At 34.2% G+C, this 22103-nt stretch overlaps 1 protein-coding gene and 1 non-coding gene across 2 annotated transcripts in view; one reads left to right on the top strand and one right to left on the bottom strand.

Moving 5' to 3' along the window:
• MNAT1 (MNAT1 component of CDK activating kinase) overlaps positions 1–22103 on the top strand; it is a 197978-nt gene that overhangs the window by 63924 nt on the left and 111951 nt on the right. The window contains exons 5-6 of the mRNA XM_061156934.1: positions 168–308; positions 6635–6760. Of these exons, the coding sequence (XP_061012917.1) occupies positions 168–308; positions 6635–6760 (267 nt within the window). The remainder of the gene's footprint in view (positions 1–167; positions 309–6634; positions 6761–22103) is intronic.
• On the bottom strand, positions 21493–21599 carry LOC133067499 (U6 spliceosomal RNA). Its single transcript, XR_009695291.1, has one exon. It is a non-coding gene; the product is annotated as a U6 spliceosomal RNA (small nuclear RNA).

The following is a 22103-nucleotide window of genomic DNA, read 5'->3' as shown; positions in this document are numbered from 1 at the left end:
TGCATGAAAGAAAATTAGTTCTTTTAAAGTGGAGCTGCTGCTGCACTATTAAACACTTAGTGACTAGAGCAATTTATGCTTCGAAAAAAGGTAGTATGGAGTATGATATAGACTTAGTTTTGGTCACTAAATTTATTTCATGCCATATATGAATGTTACTGTTTCAGACTCGGGAACAGGAGGAATTGGAAGAAGCTTTAGAAGTAGAACGACAGGAAAATGAACAAAGACGACTATTTATACAAAAAGAAGAACAAATGCAACAGATTCTAAAAAGGAAGAATAAGCAGGCTCTTTTAGATGAACTGGTATGTATTAATGTTGATTGTGATAAAAACATTTGTCTTCAGGGTTTATCTTTCCTGTTATACTGGGTGATGGTATTTAAATGGCATTTCTATGGTTTGTACTCATGTGTTCACCTTCTGCTCCTTTATTTTATTTACTTATTTCAAGTATTGACTTACGTGTTGGCTGTGCTGCGTGTTGGTTGCCGCATGTGGGCTCTCTCTAGTTCTGACACGCGGAGGCTGCTCTTCGTTGTGTTGCGTGGCCTTCTCGTCGCAGTGGCTTCTCTTGTTGCATAGCACCGCCTCTAGGCTCGCAGGCTGCAGTAATTGTGGCACATGGGCTTCCTTGTTCTGCAGCATGTGGGGTCTTCTCAAATCAGAGATTGAGCCCATGTCCCTTGCATGGGAGGCAGATTCTTAACCACTGAACCTTCAAGGAAGCCCCTATTTATTTATTTTTTTAAATGTTTGTTAATATCCATTTTATTTTCAGATAACAGAGTAATACTATAATTAACATAAGCCAGTTTACTATTAATAGAGTGTTGATGTGTTTCTCAGCTTACTGACTAAAACATGTTTTCAGAGCACTTTTCTCCTGATTGCTACTGATTTTCTAATAACTAGCTCATTTTCAAGCATTTTCGCTTCATGCTGAAGTTTTAGTGACTGGTTACTCTGTGAGAACTGTATTTTGTATTTTTGCATGGGGAAAATACATTTGAAAGAAATGGTAATGTCTTGCAAGTTATTGGTGTTTTCTAGTTGTTAGTTCCCCAGGTAGTCAATATTATTAGATAATAGCAGGGATTACAACCAAGGTTTATGAAATGTTTCATGGATTTGAGAATATATTATTTGATGCTTATAAACCAATGTGATACTGATGAAATCGCAACATGGAAATTGTCCTTTCTGATAAAGGCTTTTTACATTCTTCCTTTCCCCTTTCTAGCTATGTAATTAGTTTCCATGTGTTGTTAACATACTTAACTCTTCAGTTTACTAGTTGCTATGCTGTATGTTATTTTGTGACCAGTGAATGTATGTGTATATATTTTTTTACTGTGCTTTTGCCCTAAAAGCATTTAAGCCATATAACCAGGAATAAAAAGAGAAAGCAAGATTATGTATTAGGTTGGTACAAAAGTATTTATGGTTTCAAACCATGAATTTTAAATCATTTTAACTAGGCTCAAACACATCTTTATTAATCAAAATAGGAACCATTACAATCAACACATTTTTGCCAACGACAGATAAGTTTATTTATTCCTATAGCATAAAAATCCCTGCTTTGGGATTTGATGAACTCTTAGAAATCATTTTCTGCCTCCTGCTGGTTGTGGCAGTGTTTTTCCCTGCAAAAAATTGTCAAGATGCTTGAAGAAATTGTAGTCAGTTGGTGAGAGGTGAAGTGAATGTGGCGGATGAGGCAAAACGTTATAGCCCGATTTGTTCAACTTTTGAAACTTGCTGTGTGACATGTGGTGGGCCGTTGTGGTGGAGAATTGGACTCATTCTGTTGACCAATGCCGGCTGCAGGCATTGCAGTTTTTAGTGCATATCATCGATTTGATCAGCACTTCTGATGTAATGGTTTCACCAGGATTCAGAAAGCTGTAGTGAGTGGGCCATACTGGCAGCAAACCTTCAGTGACCATGATCTTTTTTTGGTGCAAGTTTTGGCTTTGGGAAGTGCTTTGAAGCTTCTTCTTGGTCCAGCTGCTGAGCTGGTCATCACTGGTTGTTGGATAAAATCCACTTTTCCTCTCACATCACAATCTGATCGAGAAATTGTTCATTGCTGTTGTGTAGAATAAGAGAAGATGACACCTCAAAATGACAATTTTTTTTATTTTTGGTCAGCTCATGAGACACTCACTTATCAAGCTTTTTCACCTTTCCAAATTGCTTCCAATGCTGAACAGCCATAGCGTGGTCAAAGTTGAGTTCTTTGGCAACTTCTCATGTGGTTTTAAGAGGATCAGCTTTGATGATGCTCTCGGTTATTGTTAACTTCTAATAGCTGGCCACTGTACTCCTCATCTTCAGGTCTCTCCTCTCCTTTGCAAAACTTCTTGAACCACCACTGCACTGTACATTCGTTAGCAGTTCCTGGGTTGGATGAGTTGTTACTGTTGCAAGTTGTCTCTGCTGCTTTACAGTCCATTTTGAACTCAAATAAAAAAAAGTTGCTCAAATTTTCTTTTTGTCCAGTGTCATTTCTGTAGACTAAAATGCAAGTGATGTCATTGACAAAAAAAATGTAAAGTGAGAAATGCACATTAAAATGATGTATAACATAACTACATTTATTTAAAGATGTATTCCAGTATCAGACAACAAATTCAACCATGTAAAACTGCAATTACTTTTGCACCAACCTAATAAATTAGAAGTAGGTGAGAAAGTAAGGGCCTTAGTGAAGCTTAGACAGTAAATGCTTATCATAAACCCTATCTACTTTGTATGAGTGGAACATAAATTTGATTCTAAAAACGAGGACAAGGAATTCCCTGGTGGTCTAAATGGTTAGGATTCGGCACTTGTGTCATGGCCCTGGTTCAGTCCCTGATCAGGAAGTAAGATCCCACAAACCACACGGCGTAGCCCAAAGCAAAAAAATGAAAATAGCAATGTATAGCATGGAATATTTTTTTTTTGTTAGTAACTTCCATTAATTTTTTTGAAACTATTAAGTGGAAGTTGTGGCTTTAACAGTTGAAATGATACATACTGTGTTTTACATTTTTTGTGGACGTGTTGCTTGTGAGAAATTAAAAACTTGAAAGAATGAATTCGTAAAGCCTCATGTTACAGGTTTGTTTATTTTGAAAGGTTCTTTCTCTCATCATTTTATATATAGAGGAAGATGATTTTCTTTCCTTTGTACATTATTAATGCTTTCCTCTATACATTAATTCCAAATACTGAACTTAGATTTAAGACAAATATACACTCTAACTTTCTAAAAATGTTCCATTTATTATTAAGAATTTTTAGTTTTTATTTTGAGATTAGTTAGTTTTGCACAGCAATTATTTTTGTATATTCTTTTTATCCTTAGTCTTTTAGCACGAAATTTTGGTGCCTCATTGAGCTGCTTTTGGCTCTTGATCTGCAACTGCCAGTGTTGTACATTGTGTATAATCTGGAGTTAATACTGGTTTTTGTTAAGAACTGCCCTCCCTTTCCTGTTTTCTTCACCTGCAAGTCATTACTGGGCATACTTTCTTCACTATTTAGATCATGTAACATAGTGGTTAAATAATCTTTAACAATTTACTGTATTCATTAGAACAATTAATTACAACAGATTGGTTTGAATACCAATTCAATTTGAATTTCTGGTTTTCATTTTCAAATTTATTTTTAAAGATTGTTACTTTAACTTTTGAATATTTATTAAAATTTTTTTGTTAAAATATTAACATCCATTTCATCCTTGTTGACTAATTGAAAGAATTCATTAAATTTCTTTTTATTTTCCTGAATCTTTATTAAGTATATAAAAGAATGCATTGTGTTTTTTCTACGTATGTTCACATGTTAAATTTTATTTAGAAAGACTGCATTGTAAATATATCTAGTACCTTAAATCTTAAAATGATTCTCTGGATCTAATTTAGACAACTAGTATAAGTACTCCTTATTAGTTTTTCTTCTCCTGTTTTTGGTCCTTATGCTAAAAGTCACTTTTTAACCTTTTAAAAAAGTGTTGGCATTACATTATACTCTATGTGACAGAATTTTAATGTTATGGTCTTAATCTTTATGACTTAAAATGTTGCCTAAAAAGTCCATTTATTTAATCCTAACTGTAAATTCAGGATTTTTTTTTCTAAAAGCTATTTGAAAAAAGATTTTTAAATAGGTCCTGACTTATTAAATCTTTTTATATTCCTGTTAGAAAATTCTCTTCATATTATGTCTTAAATTTTGCTAGGGCTAATACTGTCAAATGCAGTAGCTTATTTTTATTAGAATATTGTTTGCCAGATGGCTTGCTCAAAGTCAGTTAAAATAATCTTTCAAAATGGTCATTATAAAGCTTTTAATGAGTATTACAGGTAGTCTTAATTAAAATTTCTTTAAATATTGAGCATTGTACCTTCAGGCTATTAAATAGCTTAGGGAACCTTTCAGGGTGAAAATGGAAAGCTAAGAATGAAATATTGGGTTGGCCAAAAAGTTCATTTGGGTTTTTCCATAAGATACTGTGGGCGAGCCCGAATGAACTTTTTGGCCAACGAAATAACTTGAAAGGCTGAATCTGCATTCTCTGTATTCCTAAAAGCATGTATATTTCCCATAATTTATTTTACTCTATAGATTTTGTTGCTGTGCGAGCTCCTACTTATTTCTTTCTTAACATTTATAAGATTTTCAGACTCCAAAGTTTTGATTGCTAACGTAGAGTATAGCAGATTTGAAGTAAATTGTATTGCCTTTGTATCAAAATTAGTTTTAGATTTCTAGAATACTTATTTTTATTAAATTTCAGTTCTTTTACCAATACATTTTAATATTCTGGTTCTTTTATAGGAAAGTGAAACCAGGATTAAAACAGGCATAGTATTGATTAGCAGCTTTTTTTGAAGTGCACATATTGTTTTACTTTTATGTAAGAACTTTTACTTTTTAGAGTAAGTACTAGGTATGGGATTTGAATTCACTTACAGTATTAATTAGGAAGCGATGATTTAGCTTTTTAGCCAAGAAAATTTATTTTTCTTCTGTTAGTTTTTACATATGAAAAGATAGTAAGAGATTTTAAAAGATACTTTGGGCCACTGCCCTTTTAAAATGTCCTTTAAGTAAACATTTTATTACAAAATTCCTAATGGAAATCTTGAATAGCTGCAGGAATTCACAGTAATGCCATACTTCCCAAGCCACCAGGAAAGTCCCAATACTATGATTAATGTATTACTAATGCTTTGTTGTAGAATATGAGAGGTATTCAAGTATATTCTAGAATTTTATTCATTCTCCTTCATTATTGCTAAAACCAAGTCTTAAGAATTTTGCTGCTTACTAAAGTTGTGCATTATAAATAAAATTTGTGTTTTTCCATTTCCTTTGAAAGTTTTCGTCTTTAAAACATTTGCTTTTGCAAACCACTTCTGTTGCAAAGTTTTGAAAAACAGATTTATTCTAGGATGATGCTGTTGAAATAATTGGCTTGTTATTTGAATTTCTTCTGTACTATAACCTTTAAACAAGTCTTTTAAATATATTCATTAGCCATATTTGTGCCCCAAAATATTAAGTTGTTGGATTTGGAAAGAAAATGAGGTTCTACTATATCTTCACTTTTATATTATAAAATGTTTAACAACATAGTTTTTTCAGGATTAAATTCTGGGTAGTTACTATTTTAAAAATCTGTTAGACCATTTGATGACTTTATTTTCATAGGTCACCTTGGTATGGGAGATAGAAATGTATTTGCACCTTTCTTTCTGTTTACTGATATAGAGAGCAGTGTGTCTCTTTGTGTATGTTTGTGTATGATCTCCTTCCTTCCTGGTTTCCTTCTGCATGTGTTTCTGTGTTCTTATTTCACTGACATCTCAAAAGGGAAAATGACTTGGATACATTTAGTTTAGATCTTAGCTGTGTAGCACTTTAAACATGTAAGAAGACTTCATTTTAAATAGGATAAATAGCAGTTTACATGTAAGAGTTAGTTATTTGATGATGTTATTAATATGTGTGTATGCAGATTTGTGTAGATAGTGGCCCTGTTTTAGTATCAATATATTAAAAATGTTTACTATTATTTTGCAAATTAAAAAATTTAGGCTTAATTTATAAAAGTAAGTAATAAAGGAGAAAATAAATGTACTTTTGGTTGTACTTAACAATCATTCCATTGTACAAAAAACAGAACAAGGATCATTTCCAAACGGCCTCAGGTGAAATCTAATGGGAAACAATTTCAAGCTAGTCTGAATTCACTGGTTAAAAGAATGTGTCTTAGATAAACATCTGATCTAGGTTATAGTACTTTGTACTACTCTCTTTGTGATTAGCTTCTAATTTTTTTTATTTTAATAAATATATGGTTGGTTTCACTAGATGAAATAAGACCCTATTATATTGTCTTTAATGTGGATTCTATAAAAATCCATTTTTGTAGGTTATTTTGATTTATGAGTCTAAAACAGCCTTTTCTTATTATGGAATGTTAAAGTCTTTTGTAAAGTGTTCTCCATAAAGTGAATATTTAGGTTGACATCAAGTGCTTATGGAAAGGCATAATTTAAAATAAAAGACTGGTTGCTCTTTAGTTTTTTCTTTTTAACTTTCACATTGCACTTTAACTTCTCTTACAGGAGAGTTCTGATCTCCCCGTTGCTCTGCTTTTGGCTCAGCATAAAGATAGATCTACCCAATTGGAAATGCAAATTGAGAAACCTAAACCTATAAAACCAGGGACGTTTTCCACAGGCATTAAAATGGTAAGCTCTAATTTTATTGTTTATTGGGAAGATATATGTCAAATATTACACTTTTTAACTTTATATTGACTTTTACAGATAAACTGGAAGATTCAACTATTTAAGATGTGTCTGATCTAGGCTACATGACTAGAAATAAAAATATGTGCAGTATAAGAAGAAAGTGAAAAATAATAATTTACAGAGTATGCAACACAGTTTTGTTCTATATGATATTGAGTTTGCATGTGTTTTATTATCCTGTGTAAGTTTTTAAGCTTGTGGTATAGAAAAACATTTCTTAAAATGCAGACTTCTGGTTTCTGGTATGCCATGTGAGAAGCTTGGAAATTGCCATTCCAACCTGACAACAAATAAAATTTAAAATCCACTGAAAATCACCAAGTGTTTTAGTACAGAGAGGTCACACAGCAAGCCACTGCCCTTAAAATTGGAGAGACCAGTAGAGACTACAGTGAATCCCAGCTCACTAGAACAGCAGCCTTGCTGGGAACCAGTGCTGGTGTAGGGAAACCTGAATTGGCTCACAAATTACTGGAGGCTCAGTATGGGCAACTCTTAAGAGTTAAAAACTCCAGGGGAAATGAATCATCAGAGGCCCCACACTTTTTGTGAGTCTTACCTGTTGTGTCTCAACCAGAATCTCTCAGTGTATATCAGAAAAATCCCCTCTTGCTTTTGACAGATGAAGGAAAAAAGGGGAACCATTTTAAGATGTGCCAGAGCATTCTGTTCTTCCTAACAAGATTTGCCCTCTAGGATAAACTATTTTACCAGAGTCTAACTGAGTTTTATCAGAGCTTAACTGATGTGGGTGAAGGGAAATACCCAACTATAACTGCTCCAGTCTTAAATGTTGAAGAAGGGAAATATACAACTTCAGTTTGCTCTAACTATCCTGCCCCACCTGATGGCAGGGAGATTGAGAAGTGTGTGTGAAGTTCACAGGCCAGAAACACAGGTTTTCTAAAAGACTGAGACGTTACTGTAGGACTAGGACTATAAATTGTTCTATCATCCCTAATACCGTCAGTTCAGTTCAGTCACTCAGTCGTGTCCAACTCTTTGCGACCTCATGGACTGCAGCATGCCAGGCTTCCCTGTCCATCACCAACTCCTGGAGCTTGCTCAAACTCAGGTCCATTGAGTTGGTGATGTCATCCAACCATTTTATCCTCTCTCGCCCCCTTCTCTTCCCGCTTTCAATCTTTCCCAGCATCAGGGTCTTTTCTAGTGAGTGCGTTCTTCGCATCTGGTGGCTGAAGTATTGGAGTTTCAGCTTCAGCATCAGTCCTTCCAATGAATATTCAGGACTGATTTCCTTTAGGATGAACTGGTTGGATCTCCTTGCAGTCCAAGGGACTCTCAAGAGTCTTCTCCAATACCACAGTTCAAAAGCATCAGTTCTTCAGCAGTCAACTTTCTTTATGGTCCAACTCTTACGTCCATTAATGACTACTGGAAAAACTATAGCCTTGACTAGATGGACCTTTGTTGACAAAGAAATGTCTCTGCTTTTTAATATGCTGGCTAGGTTTGTCATAGCTTTTCTTCCAAGGAGCAAGCGTCTTTTAATTTCATGGCTGCAGTCACCATCTGCAGTGATTTTGGAGCCCCCCCCCAACATAAAGTCTGTCACTGTTTCCACTGTTTCCCCATCTATTTGCTATGAAGTGATGGGACCAGATGCAATGATCTTAGTTTTCTGAATGTTGAGTTTTAAGCCAGCTTTTTTCACTGATACCTTACATTACTAAATACCTGTTTACAACAGTTTGTTTTACCCAGTGTGTCATGTCTGGCTGTCAAGGAAAAAAAAATTGCAAGACATACTTGCAAAAAATAAAGGCAGAAGATGCAGTTGGAAGAGACAGAGCAAGCATGAGAATTAGATATGACAGGGGAGTTGGAATTATCAGACTGGGAATTTGAAACAGTTAACTGTGATTAATATGCCAAGAGTGCTAATGGATAAAGTAGATAACGTGCAAGAACAGGTGGGCAATACAAGCAGAGAGATGGAAATTCTAAGAAAGAACTGAAAAGAAATGCTAGAGAAAAAAGAAATACAAACACTGACAGAAGTGAAGAGTGCTTTTGATGGCTTATTAATAGATTGGACATGCATGAGGAAAGAGTCTTTGAGCAAGAGGATATATCAGTAGAATTCTTGAAAACTAGAAACCAAAGAGAAAAAGCCTGGGGGGAATAAAAGCCCAGAACAGAATATTGCAAGGACTGTGGGATGACGACAAAAGGTACAACACAAGCATTCTGGCAGTACCAGAGAAGAGAGAAAGGAACAGAAGAAATATTTGAAACCATAACAACTGACAATTTTCCTGAATGAATGTCAGATACCAAACCAAAGACCCAGAGAGCTCAGAGAACATCAAGTAGGATAAATGGCAAAAAAAGTCCTTGTACATAGGGATAATATTTTCAAATGATAGAAAACTGAAGATAAAGAAACAAAAAAATCCTGAGGAAGCTCCTCCTATAGAGGAGCAAAGATAAGAATTATATCTGGCTTTTCCTCAGAAACCATACAAATAAGAAGAGAGTGGAATGAAATATTTAAGGTATTGAGAGAAAAAAGCCACCAGCCTAGAATAATGTACTGTGTAAAAATTATACTTTAAAAGTAAAGGAGAAATATTCATGTCAGTGTATGGCAAAAGCCACTACAATATTGTAAAGTAATTAGCCTCAAACTAATAAAAATAAATGAAAAAAAAAGTAAAGGAGAAATAAAGATCATCAGAGAAAAACAGAATTTTTTGCCAGTGGATAATTTTTGCAAGAAGTGTTAAAAGAGGTTCTTTAGAGGCTAGGAAGGTGCTATAGATGAGAAATCCAGAAGAAAAAGCATTGCAGAAGAAATGAATGAAGATAAAATAAAACTTTTATTTTTCTTGTGCTTAATTGCTCTAACAGATAACAGTTTAAAATAATAGCAACACTGTTTGACTATGTTTGCTTATGTGTGTATATGTGTATATACACATGGATACTTATTCACACATGTCCTTATATGTAAGTGAAATGAATGACAGTGATGATACAAGGGATGGGAGGAAGCAATTAGAATTATTTTGTTATTATAAGGTACTGACACTGACTAACCATGGTTCTACTACTCAGCTATTGTTTTTGAGTTTTAAAATTGCCTACTTTGTTTGTCATATGTTTGCCAGCTAATTAGATTTATAAACACCTTGAGGACAGAAGCTGTATATTTTAACTTTGTTTTGTATAATTGTGGTTATGTGGGCACCTGAAAAATAGAAAATATTCATGATCTATTTTAAGCTTACAAATGTAGGAAGTATGAGCAGATCTTTACATAATGTAAAGGAACACACTACTCATTAAGGAATTACCAAAGCTTTTGAACTAAGAAGAAAGTGTAGAGGAAAGAAAATGGGCTTCGAAAGACTAGGATACAGTGGGATTAAATACCAGCTTCATCATTCACTAGATGTGTATCTATGGGTAAAATGTTAAAGTTGAGATAATTGTAGATTTATATGATTTGGATGATTAAAATATGTATATAAAATGCTAAACCAAGTACAACAGTCATTTTACAAGTAATGCTTTTTGTTGTTATTATAGTTTAAATGTCTAAGTGAATTACAATCTCTTTACATTGTATAATTTAAGTAATACATATTTTTAGGCTTCTTGAATTTTGGGGAATTTTATGATAAATTTGGCATATTGATATCCTGGAAATCTGTGGCATTGCTTTGACCATAGTATTGTGTTCTACTATTTTTTACAATTTATTTTTTAAATTTACATACAACAAAGGTCATTCTTTGTGATATATAGGATCTTGCCAGATACAGAACAGTATAGCGATCATAAAATCATAATGTAGAGCAGTTCCATCACTCCTCAAAATTCTTTCATGTGGGTTGTTTCCTTGGTTATGATTATCAACAAGGCTGCTTAAGCATTTGCTTACAGTTGTGTAAGTTTTAATTTGTTGTGGGTAAATACTACTAAGAATGAGATTGATGATTTATATATGAGAAAGATATATTTAGCTTTGTAAAAAATTTCCAAACTATTTTTTAAAGTGCCTGTACCAGTTTGCATTCCTATCAACACTGAGTATTCCAGTTGCTCTGCATCCTCAGCATTAAGAATTTTAGTATTTTAGGCATTCTGAACAGGTGTATAGTGGTATCTCATTATGGTTTTTAATTTGCATTTCCCTGATTACTAATGTTGTTGAGCACCTTTTTGTGTGATTATATTTCATTTGACCTTAGTATTTAGCTTAATATATTAGATATCTTTCCAGATAGTGTTGTGACCTTGTTATTATTTTCTTTCTTCTTCCCTTCCTCTCTTTTTTACAACCTTTTGTTTGGTGAAATGTAATGCAAATATACAGAAGTGCACAGAATCAAACCATATAGCTTAGTGAATTGTCACAAAGTGAATACCTGTGTAACCATCACATAGCTAAAAGAAAAAAATATTCTCAATGCTCTCGAAGTCCTCCTCATGACTTCTTACATCTAGCCTGCATCCCACTCTTTTTCCCCAAAATAGGCACTCTTGTCTTCTATGGCAGTCCCTATCTAGCTCTTTTAAATAACTTTAACATCTAAGCATGTATGCCTTATCCTGATTAATGTTTTGCCTGTCCATCTTATATTTGTGAGATTCACCCATGTTTTTGCATGTAGATGTAGGTTTTTTTTCCCCCCACTTTTCATTGCTGGGTAATGTTCCATAGGAGGACTATACTATATCCATTCTACTGTTGATGGATCTTTAGGTTGTTTTGAGTTTCAGTATTATATATTATGCTAACATTTTTATATATATTTCCTGGTGCACATGTGCAGACATTTCTTGGTGGCTATTCACCTAAGAGTAGAATTACTTGGTTATGGTGATTATGTATGTTAATTTTAGGAGATACTGCCAAAACATTTTCCAAAGTGGCTTTTACCAATCGTACTTCTACCAACACTTGTGCCTTTCTGTTTTTTCCACTGTAACCATTCTGGTGAGTATTTATTACTGCTTTGTAATTTTATCTATACTTTATTTCACTGATCACTAATGAGATTGAGCATTGACTATCCTATTTTGCGAAATACTTATTCATGTTTCTTGCTCATATGTCTAAGTTCTTTTTATGTTGTGGATCTGTTAGTCATGTATTTTAAATAACTTTTGTCACTTTGTATTGTCTTTCGACTCTTTTAAGGGTTTGTTTTGAACTCTATTGTTTAATTTTGTATTATCCATCTGAAATTGGTTTTTTTCTTTTTTTTGTATGGTGGGAGGGAGGTGATCCAATTACTTTAATGCTTTTTGAGATTAAAATAACTTATGTGATGGAATACTTATTGTTCCTGTTTATTATTTAGCAAAATTTGGCATTTGGTTCAAGGGTATGGTGAAAATTTAAAATGACAGTTTTTATGTGGATTGATTATATTACTGAATGTGGAGATTGATATGTAATATAGATGAAAATCTAAATGTTTCTGAAGTTAAGAGTTTGCACTGTTTGGTAGAATCACTTCTAAAATGCAGGGTGAAAGTAATATTTATTGAGCACCTATATCCCAGGGATTGATTTCATTGAACAGACGTTGGCAAGGATCCCAACATTGCTTAAGACTTTGTGACTTGTGATAGTTTTCTTTTAATAAAAGGTAGCATGTTTTTGTTTTTATATCTCCATGAGATAGATGATACTTGTTTTTGCAGATCTGCAAACTGAGTCTCAGAGAGGTTGGATCACCTGTAAAAGATGGCACTGAAACTCCTTCTGTTTCTGTTATACCTTGTTTAATTAATGAAAATGCTCAAAATACAAAACATAAATTCTTTCTCATTTGAGGATAGCTAGGATTTCAACTATTGCTTCTAGTAGCGGACTGATTGTGTGGAGGGCAACCTAAGGGATGGGAGCCAGAGCAATGACCTTTTCTTTTTCTGAGCTGCTGTACTTAAAGAAAAGTCAAACACAGTACAGCAGACGAAGTCAGATTTGCCGAACTTGGAGAGCGTCCAAGGAAGATGTATAAATGTGATTAAGGTTTTTGGAAATAAAGCCTTTGCCATGTGACCGAGAAGACAGGATTTATTTATTTAGTAAACCGAGAGAAATATGAAGGGTTAAAAATTGGCATAAAATAATTAGTATGAAATGAGGATTTAATTATTATGTATTGAAATATGTAGAGTTGAGGTTGAATATGTTTTGGTTAGGAGTGTACACAGAGTGGTTGAATTTTTTGAATTTTATTTCCTAGAATTTAAATTCTCAGTGAGTGGAAAATGTTGGGGTAGAGTATTAGAAGAATTATTTACATATAATTTGTAACTTGAATATCTAAGAGAGTTCCACTTAATCACTGTTTTATATATGGATAGGAGAAACTTTAATTTGTATATATTTTGTCTTCTCTGTGGAGATAGTTCTTTGCACTCCTGAAGTAGGAATTGTAACTTTCTCAGTCCTTTGCTAGTTATTTTAAGCTAATTGGTTCAAATTCCAACAATATAATTTTAGTACCTCTGTTTCTTTTTTATTCTACAAATAATTGTAACTATATTTTCCCCTAAAGAGTAGATGTGGTTACCATTATTACATCATTCCTGTTTGAGGCAATGAAGAGATCTCAAAGTAATAGTTTTTCCTTCCCATTTATTACCAGCTTGTATCATTAAATATCCATACAGCATATCTACAGATTTAAGTACTAAGTCTTAGTCTTTTGGAAGCGAAGAAAGACACCTCTATCATGTTGTAAATTTAGAAACCAGAATCTAAGGCTGGGAATCTGGCTTTTCTTTAGACATGATGGTGTTCTGCAGTTTGCTACACTTTTGCATGCAAACGGGAAACAAACTGAGTCACAAGGACAACCTAAGAATTGTTTTTAAGTATAGCTTTTGTTCCTTTGTTATTAATTGGTGGGGGGCAATATAGAGGAGCATGTCTTTTGTTGTCAGAGTTAAAAGCAGTTTGAGTATTTTAACCTTGATATTTAAAATTTTTATTTTATATTATTTGTGGGTAAGCCAGAAGGGAGCTCATTTGTGATATAAATTCGCTATTCTGATTTCAACAAATAGAATTAGTTGTTTTCATCACAGATTGCTTATTATATGAACTCATTTAAAGATTGAACTCATTGTTAACATTTGTTATAGACAATTGATATCCAGTTGTATCAGAAATAAAATAAAAATTTTACTGAGTAGTCAGTTATGTTCTAGCTGCAATTGTGCTGGATAGCTTAAACACATTACCAGCTTCCTTGAAAAACAAAAAATAAAATGACTAAATAGTACTAAATCTATTCTTAACATATAATTTCCACTTTTCTGGCAAATCAAAGTGTAGAAACCAAAGAAGTCATGTGAAAATGCAAGTAATATTAGAGTTAATGATTTTGTCTATAAATGTGTTCTGAAATGTAAGCCAAATTAACATTAAAAATAGTTTTAGCAATTCTTATGCATTTATGAAACTCATAGATAATTGATTATGTCTTATAATTAGATATGAGGTGATTACTTTCTCTTAGCATTTAAATGTCTCCAGGTATTTTGTGTTATTTCGATAAAATTGTAGTGTGTTCTAATTTTAATTATAGAAATCTGTGAAGAGTTATATGTTAAATAGAAGTTTGGTTAATACAATCATTTTAAAGGAAATGTAGATTCTTACAACTTAAGATAATACTGTAGTGAGTCCCTTAAAATGACCTAATTAAATATTTTTATAAAATGAATATAAATATTTTTATAAAATGAAAATTATAAATTTGAATTTTATTATTTTAGAATTATTTTAAAAGGTTTGTTCTGATATTATTATAAAGGGCTTGAATTGTGACTTCTCTACTATATACATATTAACTGTATGACCTTGGGCAGATCTCTTAACCTCTGTAAGCATTAATTTATTCACTTCTTAAGAACTTAGTTTTAATGTCCTTGTCTGATAATTCCATCCTGTCATTTCTCTATCTGCTTCTATTGACAGTTTTTTCCCCTCCTGGTATGGGTTATATATTTCTGCCTTGTTTTTGAATACCTGGTAATTTATGACATTTCATTAATATTTTCAGACTTTGGGGGTGTAGTTAAGTTACCTGTAATCTGTTAGATCTTTGCATGAATTTCTTTTAAGCATTGCTAGGGTCTATAAGAAGAGATTTAAATGTTAGGCTAATTTAGCTCTACTCTGAAGTTGTACCGTTTTGAGGGCTCTGTATGTGATGTCCCATGTATTGAGAGGCTTTTTCCCTTGTTTATTGAGACTTCAAACTGTTCTGGTCATATGAGTTTTGGGAATTCTTTTGAGCTATTTCTTTCCAGTTATTTTATTTTTTGTAGTTCAGTTGCTAAGTTGTATCCAACTCTTTGTGACCCCATGGACTGCAGAATGCCAAGCTTCCCTGTCCCTCACTATCTCCTGGAGTTTGCTCCAAATCATGTCCATTGAGTCAGTGATGCTATCCAACCATCTCATCCTGTGGTGTCCCCGTCTCTTCCTGTCCTCAACCTTTCCTAGCATCGGAGTCTTTTCCAGTGAGCTGACTCTTCGCATCAGGTGGCCAAAGTATTGGAGCTTCAGCTTGAGTAATCACACTCATGTGCACATCACCCAGGCGTAAGTTAAGGACATCATTCTGTAGATCTCTAGAGCAGAGGTGGGCAGATTTACAGCTCACAGGCCAAGTTCCACCTACCACCTGTTACCGTAACTAAAGTTATATTGGAACATAGCCATACTCATTCATTTATGTATTGTCTTTGTCTGCTTTCATGTTTTAATGGCAGAGTTAAGTAGCCTGCAAAACCTAAAAAATTTATCTACCCTTTACGGAAAATGTTTGCAACTCCTGCTTCAGAGTTTTCTCTCTGTGTGCAGCATTTTCTTTTCTGGTAATCTAACCTTTACATTATAGCTACCTTGACAGCCCTGAATGTGCTGTCAGTTTCCTTGACTCACAAGCTTTGTTTGAGTTCCTCTTCCACACATCATGGCCTGGAAATTGCCTCTATGTAGTACACCAGAGCAATACAGATACCTCTTCATTTCCTTTTCCTTGGAGATCAGGATCCTGTACTGACTGATACTCAGTTTCTAATTTCTGAAAACCATTGATTCTTATAATTTTTTGTTTTTTAGTTGCTTAATGTGGGGAATGGTCTTTCTAGTCCTCTTACAGTAAAATGGTCATATGCTGAAGTAGCAGCATAATATTTTGAGATTCATTCATGTTATTTTGTATATCAGAAATTCGTTTTTTTTTGCTATATAGTATTCTGTTTATTTGAATATACCAGTTTTATGGTTCTGTTGTTGACAATTACCTGAGCTTTTTGTAGTTTTTGACTGTTTAAAGCTTCTATGAACTTTCTTATATGTTATTTTTGTAAAAATGTTTTATTAATTTTTTTACTTTTTAAAATTTGACTATTTTAGAGTATAATTCATTTACAGTGCTGTGTTAGTTTCAGGTATACGGCTGAATTATTCAGGTATATGTATACATATATCCATATATATGTATATATATATCTATCCAAAGATATATACATATATCTTTCTCAGATTCTTATCCCATATAACTTATTACAGAATACTAAGTAGAGTTCCCTGTGCTATATAGTAGGTCCTTGTTGATTATCTATTTTATATATATCTATCCATATATGAAATAGTAATGTGTATATGTTAATCCCAAACTCCTAATTTATCCCCCCCTTCCCCTTGGGTAACCGTAAGTTTGTTTTCAAAGTCTGTGAATCTATTTGTTTTGTAAATGTTTGCTTCTATCTTTTTTTTTTTAGAGTCCATGTATGAATGACATCATATGATATTTGTCTTTCTCTGTCTGGCTTACTTTGGCTTCTCAGGTGGCTCAGTGGTAAAGAATCCACCCGTCAGTGCAGGAGATGTGGGTTCAATCCCTGAGTTGGGAAGATCCCTTGAAGTAGGAAATGGCAACCCACTCCAGTATTCCATGGGAGACCATATCCTCTGTCCATGGGAGAATCCTGGTGGCTACAGTCCATAGGGTCACAAAGAGTCTAAAACAACTGAATGACTGAGCGAGCATGCACGCACACATGCTGCAAATGGCATAATTTCACTCATTTGTATGGTTAATATTCCATTGTGTAAATATATCACATCTTCTTTATCCATTCCTCTGTTGATGGGCATTAAGGTTGCTTCTATAACGTACTTATTGTAAATAGTGCTGCAGTGAACATGGGGTGCAGGTATCTCTTCAAATTATAGTATTTTCCAGATATATGCCCAGAAATGGCATTATTGGATCTTCTGGTAGTTTTAGTTTTTTAAGAAACTTTCATATTATTCTCCACAATGGTTGTACTATTTTGTCATTGTTGTTCAGTCACTAAGTTGTGTTTGACTCTCTGCCACCCAATGGATTGCAGCACGCCAGGCTCAGCTTGCTCAGTTAATGTCCATTGAGTCGGTGATGCTACCTAACTATCTCAACTTCTGCTGCCCCCTTCTCCTTTTGCCTTCAATCTTTTCCAGCATCAGAGTCTTTTCTAATGAGTCAGTGCTTTGCATTAGGTGGCCAAAGTATTGGAACTTCAGCATCAGTCCTTCCAGTGAATATTCCGGGTTGATTTTCTCTAGGATTGACTGGTTTCATCTCCTTGCAGTCCAAGGGACTCTCAACAGTGTTCTCCAGCACCACAGTTTAAAAGCATCAATTCTTCAATGTTCAGCCTTCTTACAGTCCAGCTCTTACATCTGTACATGACTGCCGGAAAAACCATAGCTTTGACCAATTCACTTTCCAACCAATACTGTGGCAGGGTTCCCTTTTCTCCACACCCTCTCCAGTATTTATTATTCTTGGCCTTTTGGTGATGGCCATTCTGACTGGCCATTCATGTGCCTCTCGGCCATCTGTATGTTTTCTTTGGAGAAATGTCTAGTTAGATCTTTTGCCTATTTTTTGATTGGGTTGTTTTACTGATATTGAGCTGCATGGGCCCTTTGTTTATTTTGGAGATTTAATTCCTTGTTTGGTCACTTCATTCGCGAATATTATCTCCCATTCTGTGGGTTGTCTTTTCATTTTGTTTATGGTTTCATTTGCTGTGCAAAGGACTACCTTTGTGGCTCATCTGGGGAGTTTGTTTTTATATGTGGTGTTAGAGAATGGTCTGCATTCTTTTACTTGTAGTTGTTCAGTTTTCCCAGCACCTCTTATTGAAGAGACTGTTTTCTCCATTGTATATTCTTGCTTCCTTTGTTGTAGATTAATTGACCATAGGTGTGTGGGTTTATATCTGGGCTTTCCATCTTTTCTACTGATGATGTAAACACATGTTTTAAAGTCTTAGTTCAGAATATGAGTGAAATTTTTTATTTATGGTATATGTATTTAAATTTTAGAAGAAAATACCGATCATTTTTTTCTGTGACAGCTGCACAGCTTTATACTCACACCAGTAGTATGAGAGTTTTGATTACGCCACTTTTTGTCCTTACTTAATTCTGTCAGCATTTTGAATTTAACTCTTTTGGTGGGTGTTTAATGGTATGTCATTGTGATCTTAATTTGTATTTCCTTGAGAATTAAAATGTTGCATACAAGTCTTTTGTCAGATAATCTGTTTTACAAATAATGTATCCGAGTCTGTAGCTTACTTTTTCATTTTCTTTTAAAAAAAAAAAAATTTTTTTTTTTTTTTGGGTCATGCGTTTTGTGGGATCTTAGTTCCTTGACCAGGAATTGAACCTGGGCCATTGGCAAGGCCCAAATTCTCTGGACTGCCAGAGAATTCTCTACTTTTTTGTTTTCTTAATGGTATGTTTTGATGATCCAATGTTTTGATTTAGATTAAGGCTCATTTATGGATTTTTTTCTTTTAAGGTTATTACCCTTCTGTTTTCTGTAAGTATAGAAGTGAAGTGAAGTCGCCCAGTCGTGTCGCCTCTTTGTAACCCCATGGACTGTAGCCTACCAGGCTCCTCAGTCCATGGGATTTTCTAGGCAAGAGTACTGGAGTGGGTTGCCATTTCCTTCTCCAGGGGATCTTCCCGACCCAGGGATCGAACCCAGGTCTCCCACATTGTAGGCAGACGCTTTACTGTCTGAGCTACAGGGAAGCTGTAATCAACCTTTAAATTTCCTAAAGTCAAAAAATATTCTTGTGTTTGTAAGCTTTATGGTTTTTTATTTTATAGGTAGATTCTTGATTCATCTTAGATTAAGTTTTATGTATGATGTAAAGTACATATGGGGTCCAGTTTTTGCATATGACCATACAGTTTTTCCAGTACTATTTGTTGAAAATACTTTCTTTTCTCCATTGGGTTGCTTGTGCACATTTGGTGCCTTTATTTAAACTTACTTGATTGTATGTTACTTCTGTTCTCTCTATTCAGTTCCAGTAACTCAGTAACAAATCAAGGCTTTGATTTGTTACTCAGTCGCTCAGTTGTGTCCGACTTTTTGCACCCCTGTGGACTGAAGCATGCCAGGTTTCCCTGTCCTTCACCACCTCCCAGAATTTGCTTAAACTCATGTCCATTGAGTCAGTGATGCCATCCAACCATTTTGTCCTCTGTCATCCCCTTCTCCTCCTGCCTTCAGTCTTTCCCAGCAACAGGGTCTTTTCCAGTGAGTTGACTCTTCGCATCAGGTAGTCAGAGTATTGGAACTTCAGCGTCAGTCCTTCCAATGAATATTCCAATGACTATTCAGTCCTTCTAATGACTTTCCATTAGAATTGACTGGCTTGGTCTCCTTGCAGTCCAAGGGATTCTTCAAGAGTCTTCTCCAACACCACAGTTCAAAAACACCAATTCTTTGATGCTCAGCCTTCTTTATGGTCCAGCTCTCACATGTGTATATGACTACTGGAAAAACCATAGCTCTGACTAGATGGACCTTTGTGGGCAAAGTAATGTCTCTGCTTTCTAATATGCTGTCTGGTTGGTCATAGCTTTTTTTCCAAGGAGTAAGCGTCTTTTAATTTCATGACTGTAGTCATCGTCTGCAGTGAGTTTAGAGCCCAAGAAAATAAAGTCTGTCACTGTTTTCATTGTTTCTCCATCTGTTTGTCATGAAGTGATGGGACCGGATTCCATGATCTTCTTTTTTTGAATGTTGAGTTTTAAGTCAACTTTTTCACTCTCCTCTTTCACTTTCATCATGAGGCTCTTTGGTTCCTTTTCACTTTCTGTCATGACAGTGGTGTCATCTGCATATCTGAGGTTATTGATATTTGCCCCGGTAATCTTGATTCCAGTTTGAGCTTCACCCAGCCCAGCATTTCACACGATGTACTCTGCATAGAAGCTAAATAAGCAGGGTGACAATATATAGCCCTGTACTCCTTTCCTAATTTGGAACCAGTCCATTGTTCCATGTCCAGTTCTAGCTGTTGCTTCTTGACCTGCATACAGATTTCGCAGGAGGCAGGTTAAGATGGTCTCGTATTCCCCTCTCTTGAAGAATTTTCCACAGCTTGTTGTGGTCCACACAGTCAAAGGCTTTGGCATAGTCAATTAAGCAGAAGTAGGTATTTTTCTGGAACTCTCTTGCTTTTTCTGTGATCCATCGTATGTTGGCAATTTGATCTCTGGTTCCTGTTTTCTAAATCCAGCCTGAACATCTGGAAGTTCACGGTTCATGTATCATTGAAGCCTGGCTTGGAGAATTTTGAGCATTACTTTGCTAGCATGTGAGATGAGTGCAATTGTATGGTAATTTGAACATTCTTTGGCATTGCCTTTCTTTGGGATTGGGATATAAACTGGCCTTTTGCAGTCCTGTGGCCACTGCTGAGTTTTCCAAATTTGCTGGTATATTGAATGCAACAGTTTCACAGCATCATCTTTTAGGGTTTGAAATAGCTCACCTGGAATTCCATCACCTCCACTAGCTTTGTTCATAGTGATGCTTCCTAAGGCCCCTAAGGCTTCCTAAGACTTCACAATCCAGGATATCTGGCTCTAGGTGAGTGATCACACCATTGTGGTTTTCTGGGTGATAAAGGTCTTTTTTGTATAGTTCTTCTGTGTATTCTTGCCACCTCTTCTTAATATCTTCTGCTACTGTTAGGTCCATACCATTTTTGTCCTTTATTGTGCCCATCTTTGCATGAAATGTTCCCTTGGTATCTCTAATTTTCTTGAAGAGATCTCTAGTATTTCCCATTGTATTGTTTTCCTCTTATTTCTTTGAATTGAAATAAATTTATTCCAGTTTACTGATAAATAAACTTATTTGATAAATAGGTAAATTTATAAATAAATAAATAGATTTATTTCTTTGCATTGATATAAATTTATTTATTTGATAAATATTTTATAAATTATTTAATAAATTATTTTATAATTTATATTTTTTAATATTATTTTATAAATAAATAAATTGATAAATAAAATAAATTTATTTCTTTTCATTGAAATAAATTATCCTCTATTTCTTTGCATTGAAATATTTCAAGGAAATAGTTACTTAAAATTTCATTTTTCTTGTGCTTACTCCAAGTGTGAACTTTTTATATCTTATGCTCTGGCTCATTCTACTTATTATTTTTATTTATTTAATTTATTTATTTACTTATTTTTAGAAGAATCAGGTTTTACTTAATGATGTGAACATTAAGAATTTGCCTGCTTGGCTGAAATATTCACAAAGGACTTGATCATTCATACCCACACATTCAAAAATATGGAACGCTTCACGAATTTGCGTATCATTCTCGCACAGGAGCCATGCTAATCTTCTCTGTATCGTTCCAGTTTTAGTATATGTGCTGCTGAAGTGAGCACTACTTATTATTTTTAGTAGTTGCTTTTAGGGTTTTTTTTTGGGGGGGTATTCATGCCATGTACATGTGGAGACAGTTTTACTTCTTCCTTTCTGCCTTTTTTTTCTTTGTCTTGCCGTATTGCAATGCCTTATTCTCTACTGAAAGGGAAAATCATTTAGTCTTTGGACATTATATATCATATTAGTTGTAGAATTTTCATGGATGCCTTCAATAAGAGTGAGGAAAGTTCATCTTATTTTTTGTGTACAGTAATTTTAGAAAATTTTTGAGTGGATATTGATGTTTTTCAGATGCTTTTTTACTATGTTGAATATGATTTTTCTTCATTACAGTACATTATATTGTTAATGTTTAGTTAAATTTTCAAATGTTAAATTAGCTTTATGTTACTGTGATATATTCTGCATCATTCTCCATAGTTGTGATACATGTATATTTAATTTGCTAATACTTTTATTAAGAATTTTTTATGTCTGCATTTATGGGGAGTATTGGTCCACAG

This window comes from Dama dama, chromosome 12 (genome assembly GCF_033118175.1).
Source record: "Dama dama isolate Ldn47 chromosome 12, ASM3311817v1, whole genome shotgun sequence".
NCBI lineage: Eukaryota > Metazoa > Chordata > Mammalia > Artiodactyla > Cervidae > Dama > Dama dama.
This window is presented reverse-complemented; position numbering and strand designations above follow the sequence as displayed.